General features: G+C 36.6%; 2 protein-coding genes across 2 annotated transcripts; one reads left to right on the plus strand and one right to left on the minus strand.

Annotated features, from left to right (window-relative positions):
• The first annotated feature begins 1,138 nt into the window (after positions 1-1,138).
• Positions 1,139-1,936, plus strand: LOC113273495 (small ubiquitin-related modifier 1-like). The gene is made up of 3 exons (XM_026523194.1): positions 1,139-1,335; positions 1,428-1,595; positions 1,708-1,936. Exons 1-3 carry the CDS (start codon positions 1,231-1,233, stop codon positions 1,792-1,794), a joined length of 360 nt encoding a protein of 119 aa, XP_026378979.1. The 5' UTR covers positions 1,139-1,230; the 3' UTR covers positions 1,795-1,936.
• Positions 1,937-2,126: 190 nt separating this feature from the next.
• On the minus strand, positions 2,127-7,696 carry LOC113274700 (SKP1-like protein 21). The gene is made up of 10 exons (XM_026524088.1): positions 7,502-7,696; positions 5,890-6,261; positions 4,840-5,064; positions 4,519-4,710; positions 4,320-4,430; positions 3,944-4,022; positions 3,522-3,619; positions 3,271-3,434; positions 2,548-2,684; positions 2,127-2,395 (listed from the first exon to the last, which is right to left on the minus strand). Exons 2-10 carry the CDS (start codon positions 5,923-5,925, stop codon positions 2,379-2,381), a joined length of 1,059 nt encoding a protein of 352 aa, XP_026379873.1. The 5' UTR covers positions 5,926-6,261; positions 7,502-7,696; the 3' UTR covers positions 2,127-2,378.
• Positions 7,697-7,929: the final 233 nt, after the last annotated feature.

Genomic DNA, 7,929 nt, shown 5'->3' on the forward strand with positions numbered 1-7,929 from the left:
CTTAAACTACGTCACTTAATAGTGGGAAGTAGGGATATAGGATCTGCGGTCCATAGATGTGCGGCCCAGCTAGATATTTAGGATCTCCCTTCTACATTTATATAAAGGACATTGTTTCATCTTAAAAACTCATATCAGCCCGGCTAACATGGTAACTAGTTTTATTCAGTAAAACATTTTATATTTTGCATCATTTCTCAAACAAATACTTGACAAATTTTTGATTCTGGTCCAACTAGCCACTTTTAAAATTGCAAAGCATTCTGCTTGCATAAGTCTGGGCTTTATGGAGGTTTTCAACCTCTTCCCAATTCTAAAAATCATGGCCTAGACCTCTCCTTTATCCGCCTTGAAAAAGTGAAAATTGACCGTTTTTAAATTAAAAACCTTATGTGTAAAAATAACTTATTATAAAATGGATAAGCATTATCCCTTTTGACATAAAATTTGTGTAAGTGGGGACAAAAATTAGAAAAGGAACAACCATTATCTGTTTTTTTCCCCAAAACCAGACAACCATCATCCATCCACCATATTAATATGGAACCACCGTAAAAGACTCTTCCCAAATTGACGTGGGAAGTAATTTGGGAATCAGTAATGCTAGACGAACCGGGTTTTATTCCGTGAAAACTACCGAGAAATAATCGTGTGACAGTTGAGTAAACTATTATTAAAGTGTTAGGTGGGCCCAAGTTTTTGTGAGTGGCGGTGCAAACTTCGGGATTATTGCGAAGTGCGCGTAGAGTTATCGTTTGGGAACAACGACAAAACCCGGTCTTAGCAGCTACTCCTGACCCGATTAATCCCATTAAGTAGTCCACCAACATAAGTCGAGTATTGACCCGAAAAGTAAAACAGTCTTTTTCTCCTTCATTTCCCATAGGCCTACGAGTAGCGTAGGGCCTGTAGGCCACTGCTAAATTATGGTCAAACCAGAATCAGAAGAAAGGTGACTCATTAAAAGCTTCTCGTAGAAGCGACAAAGGTCCACTAATCGTGTCCGTAGCTTCAAAAAGCATCACAGAAATCAAGATAGATTAACGAACGGTTGGCGCGCTGGGAGGATACACCAAAGTGTGTGTGCCTAGGATGCAGTGATGTCATACATATCACTTTTGTCTCCAAGGTCTGAGAGTTGAATTGGAAAGGAAAAAGGAAGAAACTTGTTTAATTATAATATTGGATTGAGAGTTTGAGCGAGTTTACAGCTTCTACCACTTCATCACCATGGGATTTGGTCTAAGAAACCGCACTTCTTTACCGACAAATATGTCTGGAGTTGTTATACCAGAGGGATCCAGCAGTCATATTAGTATCACGGTCAAGTCAATTGTAAATTCTTTCTCTATAGTCTTCTTGAATTATTCATGCTCTGAGTTATAACAGTGTGTACGTACTTACTTGGCTGTTCATTGTTAATCTAGTGTGCTGGAGATGAAGTTTTCTTCAGAATGAAGCGCAATTCCCCTTTGAGTAAGCTCATCAATGCTTACTGTGAGCTTAAAAGAATTCAAATTGTTCCCAGTCCATTCAATACAATCTGTTTCGTATACGATGGTGCTCAGATCAAACCAGAGGATACACCTAATCAAGTAATTTCTTGTTAACTTACTGTTATGATTCACAACTAGTAATGTCTTTTTTTTTTCTTTTTTTTTTTTTTTTTGAGATGTTTTATTTTGTATTCACGAGTGGCTGCTACAGCTTGGAATGGCTACTGAAGAAACTACAAAATGTGAAGAAGATTCAAGGAATGGTCCTCTGGGAGTGTCAACAAAAACTTGTATTTGATTTTTCAAGTTCGGATTTTATGTCAAGTACTATTGCTTAACATCTCCTTGATCACCAGGGTGATTTTCACTGGTTCTTTTTACTGTAATCAACTCGAATTTCGGCCTGTTTACCTCTTATTGTTCTTTTATGAATTCGAGTTTTGAACCCAACTAGACGACTACAGTATCACAAAGTCGCCGATTAAGATTCTTTCTACTTTTCTATTGCTGCGCTAGTCACATTATTCCCCATTAGCTGCATATGAGGGAATGAAACCACTTTATACCCACCATAGATCCATGAAGGGAGTAGTAAAGATTAACCAAAAGAGATCAATTAAAACAAGAAAATTTCACCTGTTCAATCAGATAGAAAAGATTATAATTGTCAGAAAGAGCACGATTTTGTATGCATCTACAACGTATGAACATGATATTGTCACCCGCATCTACAAAGTATATCGTAACCCCAAGAAAATTACAATTAAATCCACCTGCGTTAGAACTTGTATTGGTACCTATAACATTATTTATTTCATTCATGAAAAGAAAAATCCATTTGTGATGCAAAGAATCGCTGGACCCACCCCCAAGCAAATGGACTCATCTCTGGTCTAGCCCTGTCATCGGAATCACAAACATGATTAATAAACGACAAATGACAAGAACAATTACTGGAGAATAACAGTTAAATCTAGTTCCGTACAGGATACTTGGGGTATCCCCCCAAGTAAACCTAGCAATACTATAAATGAAGGATATGGAAACATACCACTAGGGTATCTCCTCAAGGAACCGTTTCCATTCAATGAAATGGGAGCAAGCCTTCCTTCTTTGCCTAGTGACAGGATCTCCTGCATTCTTTCAGGCCAATCTGAATTCAGTCTCCTAGCAAAATCCTCTACTTCCCTGCAATTGGAAGATCACACAATTTACTAAATAAGAAATACTATCTGAAAAAACAGATATATGATCATATGTATATACGTTATCCGACCAAGCTAGATACCAGGAGCTAGTCATAGCACAACAGTTCACAATGAAGGCAAATGTATTAAAAAAAAAAAAAAGACACCAAAACAGACAACGTTTACACTATATATGAGAATAATTGATCAAACGAATAGGACAAGAACAAATCATCATACGACCATGATCATGGGAACAAAAAGAAAAACTGAAAGGAGAGGGTGGGAACATGGACGAGTTACAACATGGTAGTATTCTTCAAGTTGCAAGTCACATGAATAAATTGGGATGATAAGCTAGCTAATGGAGTTGCTGAACAGATAGCAACAGAAGCACCAAAACTGCAAGATGATTGTCTCTAGTCTTTTCCAGACTAAGAAAAGAAAATAAGTGTACTAATACAAACCCCTTATTAGACTCAAAACAACTAATAGGAGGACAAACAGTATTTACATGATCACCTAGTTTAGGAAGCTAAACAATTGAAAGTTAATAAGTCCCACACCCACACCCAACCCCATCTTACCTATCAAGTTCTTCCTTCATCGCAGGGTCTAGCTCATCGTCGTCGATATCATCATCAAAATCAATTTTAGTTAAGTCATCTGCTAAATCTAGGAATTCTGAAGTCTGACTAGAACTGATGCTGATTTCACCATTTAAGCGTGCAGAAGGAAGAGCATCAGGTTCCTGAAACACGTATATCCACAATTCAAAAACACTGGTTTACATACATCGATAACTTACCTAATGAAAATTTACCATTTTCTCACTAACCTTCTTGTCTTTACCATTGTTCAAACATGGGTCTTTTGGCTGATCTTTCTTTTTACGGTTTTTCTTTTTATGTTTAGGAGCTTTAGCCGACTTCGCATCTGTGGCAGAAAGAAAAAGAAAATGACACTCAGATGAAGCACGTTAAAGGACAAATAGAAAATGGGACAATGGCATAGATAGAAAGTAATCTTTGGGCAGCAGTAGCCATTTCCCAAATACAACATGTGAAATTAATCTGGATTAGCACAGATATTTACCCAATGTAAATAAAGCCAAGTATATGAAGCATTAGCATTTAGTTCCCGCTAAAAATTGCAATCTTGAACAGCTTTACATTTACAAGACTACACAGAATATGCCTGAAAGAAAATATATTGAAGTACATGAATTCTAAGTGCGCTGAGTACTTCACTGAAGAATACCTTCGCCTCCACCATTGATAAACGACAACAGATCGTCAACAGAGCGTTCGTCCACCCGCTCTTCTTCAACCTCAGCAGTCTGCAACATATGGAAGACCTAGTTATGACCTATAAAGGCATGCATCTATTTGAGAAAAATGAATGCAGATTTGAGTCAACAACTCTAATATTGTAACCAATACACTGACACGAAAGAAAAAGGGATCCCATTTGCTATCCTTCAAATATTAAGTAATTGCAAGACCAAAAGTGGTCAATGGAGAAATTTTTGGTCCACAAAAGCCCAATAGAAAATTTTATGCAATAGTTGCTTATTCTAAAGGTTTCTGAAATGAATGTAACATCTTAGCATCAAAAACAAAGGTATCCAGTTCACCTTCTGCTTTTCCTTCTCCTTCAATTCTTTCCTCTTTCTGGCATAAAGTCGATTGAGCAGCCTGATTCGCGGATCATCAGCTGTGTTTCTTAAAGGCTCCAGCTTCTCCTCCTACAAACATAAAAACCTGCATGAGCAACAAAGTGGAAGGAAGAAATTACCCAGAGTTACAATACGAAGATAACGTAGAAAATTATACCTCTGTGAGATCATCAGGCAAGTGAAATGTCTCACGAATCTCCTCAGGTGTTTTCCCTTCAATCATCCGAGCAAGTGCTCGGCTGGTGAGATCAACCAAAGGTTTTAGTTGTAAACTGTCAGCAGCAGACGTCAACTCACATAATCTTTTTGTATCAATTCGGATGAACTTCTCATCAAAAGATTTACGCTCCTGGCCACAGGCACACTCAACTATTACTTATATTTTCAAATTAGTTCTATCCGGACTCGCCACTGCTAATAAAAGCTAAGGGACAGATAAAAGCTTCCAGTTGAAAACATTATGGAAGAGAGGCCAAACCTTATTGGAGCGACCTGGTACTTGATGAAACCGGCAATAATCGAGTATTAGGCTTAATATGGCTGTATTTACTCGTTGAGGAAGTGAAATAGCACAGTTCTTAGTTGATCCCATGTTATTTTGTAGCACTTCCCTGCAAATCATTGGGCTGAACATAGCAACCTCTTCTTCTACTTGCTGGATTGAGCCATCAGAAGTTTGTATCCAAATATAAGACTTCATAGCCTAAGGTTGAGACGTTTAAAAAAAAAAAACAGTATTAGTAAGATATTAAATAAAAACGGTACCACGAGACTCTAAGAAGGCCAAAAGGGGAAAAGAATAGAGAAAGAATCATGTCAAGTGATGGAAATAAGACAGGAGTAGTCAAGAAAAAAATAGAAAGAACGCCCCAATCTATATACCATCTATAATGATGGGTTTCTTAGAGGTAAAACAACATAATAACGCAATCACACAGGTATAAGCATATGGAATATGAAGTTGAACTTTAGAATAAACCGAGTCTAGGTAAAAACTGATGTGCTTAAGATTAGCTACTTCTTAAGCACCAAAATACCAAAACCTTTTTGTCTACATTTGGGCACCATCTAGATGATTTAAAAAATACTGAAATAACATACGGGGAGACACTTTCACAATAGATAATTCTGCATAAAATGCTCAACCACCTCTCTCAAATCTCTACCACAACTATTTTTTACTACTATGATTTATGATATACTTCTTCAATACATACCATGGGAATAAATTTCATCATTCATAACAATATAACTAGTAAATAAGACAACCAGCGCATATGCAACCACACTTGCAGAATGTATTTATCTCTAATATTACATGGCATGCCCCCAGAACCAGGTACTTAAAGCATATGGTATAAGTCCAACATCTAAGTTCGAGACCAAACACCAGGTAATTATTTTCTTCGGTACCATTGAACACATATCACAAAGATTGTAGCAAATACCAAAGCTAATGTTTTATGCCTACAAGCTAAAAACAAAAATGTGACAAGAAATAAAAAGATAAGCAACACTTGTTACATACCTCTGGTTTAATTATTGCCATATTGCCTTCTGACATTTGACTGTAACCTCCGAACTTTAAGAACTATGTAATTAAAAAATGAAAAAAGAGTCTGGTCAAGTGCAGAATTTGCAGCTCCAAACGCAACTAGCAAGGCAAATTGAAGCTTTCCCTTGCCAAAAGATCGTGATTGTTAAGTGGATAAAGATCCTTCACTGACGACACCCACAATGGTACATTCCCTAATCCCACAAACATGACTTTCAGCACCTTCGTGCTGGCGAGGCTCTTGAAATCTTGTCAATTGACTCATGCATAAAATTCAAATGGCACGAATTTGAATCATGCAAGAGAATGCAAATAAGGTCTTCCAAGCTTCAGTAGATTGACAACCTGAAAAGCAAAGCAAGTAAATAAACAATAGGTAAAAAGATCAGCATTCAATTTTTGTTGTGATCCCATGGTTCTAACTTACTGGATGCTTGGAGAGTGAAACAGCAAACACAAACTCCAAGTAGTGAAAATTCACATAATGGAATTGAAAAGATCAACACTGCAACCTAAACATGAACACGATAAATAAGTAGGAGGAAGTTCTCTCGGGTACCCGAGTGCACCTAATTTCCAGCTAAGTCGAGGTATTCAGACATGGATAGAAAAGATCACAGCGCCAAAGGTCCACTAGGAAATCTCATATTCTAAATTTCGCATGTATGAATTACCTAGCCATCACTTAGAGAACATACAGAAAGGAGTTTCTGTACTCCTTATTTTCTATGTTACTAGTTGGAAGGATGTATGATATAGAGGATAACAAGAATCATTGCGATAAACAGGGTAAATAACGTACTTCTCACAAGGCTAATCCAGAGGATACTTTCATCTCATTACTGGAGATCCATATTTGGCATATTGGAAACCACATGCCAAATAGTTGAATAAGTAACATTTGCCAAAAAAGGACTATTTAAATTCCTATAACAGTATTTATCTTATCTAAAGAAACCTATCCAATTATTGAGTAAGGATTATGCACAAACATGGAAGTTTCTGTTCCCCGTTACTGAAACGACTTATCAAGCACTAAACATAAAGATCGTACACCACAAAAAGGAAATCTTAACCTAAGGAATTAACTTGAAAATAGAGAAACCACACATTCAACACCCAACACAAAACCTAGAATTTCGCAATAAACACTAATGGAAATGCATACTAATAAACATACTACACCCCAAGCTACCCCACTAAAGATTATCAATCCACTCACACAGACACAGTAAGACTAAACTACAATCAAGATAACATACAAACACAAATTCCCCTTCCTTCCCACTCTAGTCCAACTACCCAATCAAATGAATACATATGCAAAACTAACAAAAAAAAAAAACACATTCAATTGAAATCAAAAGTTACTATCACATAAACCCATTACCACAAATAAATACAAATATTAAAAAAAAAACCCAAACCTAACCCCCCAAACTCATCAAAAATGCTCTGTCCACAAAAACCTTCGTTTTCATCATACAAATCCCATTATCAACAAAATTAAACTAAACCCATTAACAATAATCGATAATTAAACAAAAGCCATCATAAGAATCCCCAAAAAAAAAAAGATATATACCTGGTAAAACAGAGAATGAATGCTAGAATAATGAGGAAGACGAAATCAAAAAGGTTTGAATTTATTTTTCTCCACAGAGGGTTTGGCGCGACGAAGAAGGTTGAAGAAGAAAGGGGATAACGAATGAGAATGAGGACAGGAAGTGATGAAATTGGGTGATTTCTGTTTTTCTCTTAGGGTTTCGGCTTTTTGATTTTTTTTACGGCCGCTGTGTATATCTGTTTCTTCGGCTTCTACCCTCTTTTCTTTACTTCGTATCGTTTTTTTGAATGTCGTAACATTTATTTTCTATTAAAGGAAAAAACGTTTTTTACTTTTCTGGGGATAATTAGGGTTTTTCTTTTTTATTTTGTGTGTATCATGACACGTGTCGTTTTGTTTTATGGGCTAGTCATCCAAAGTTTTTTCTTGGGGTCCAAATTTGGGTG

Source organism: Papaver somniferum, chromosome 4 (assembly GCF_003573695.1).
Source record: "Papaver somniferum cultivar HN1 chromosome 4, ASM357369v1, whole genome shotgun sequence".
Lineage (NCBI taxonomy): Eukaryota > Viridiplantae > Streptophyta > Magnoliopsida > Ranunculales > Papaveraceae > Papaver > Papaver somniferum.

Coding starts and splice junctions, on each gene's coding strand:
- LOC113274700 (XM_026524088.1), bottom strand. CDS start 5,925: ATGTCAGAAGGCAATATGGCAATAATTAAACCAGAG. Junction 4,023..4,319: donor AGGAGAAGGAAAAGCAGAAG/GTGAACTGGATA, acceptor CATATGTTGCAG/ACTGCTGAGGTTGAAGAAGA. Junction 3,435..3,521: donor ACAATGGTAAAGACAAGAAG/GTTAGTGAGAAA, acceptor TACGTGTTTCAG/GAACCTGATGCTCTTCCTTC.
- LOC113273495 (XM_026523194.1), top strand. CDS start 1,231: ATGGGATTTGGTCTAAGAAACCGCACTTCTTTACCGACAAATATGTCT. Junction 1,336..1,427: donor GTATCACGGTCAAGTCAATT/GTAAATTCTTTC, acceptor TTGTTAATCTAG/TGTGCTGGAGATGAAGTTTT. Junction 1,596..1,707: donor CAGAGGATACACCTAATCAA/GTAATTTCTTGT, acceptor TGGCTGCTACAG/CTTGGAATGGCTACTGAAGA.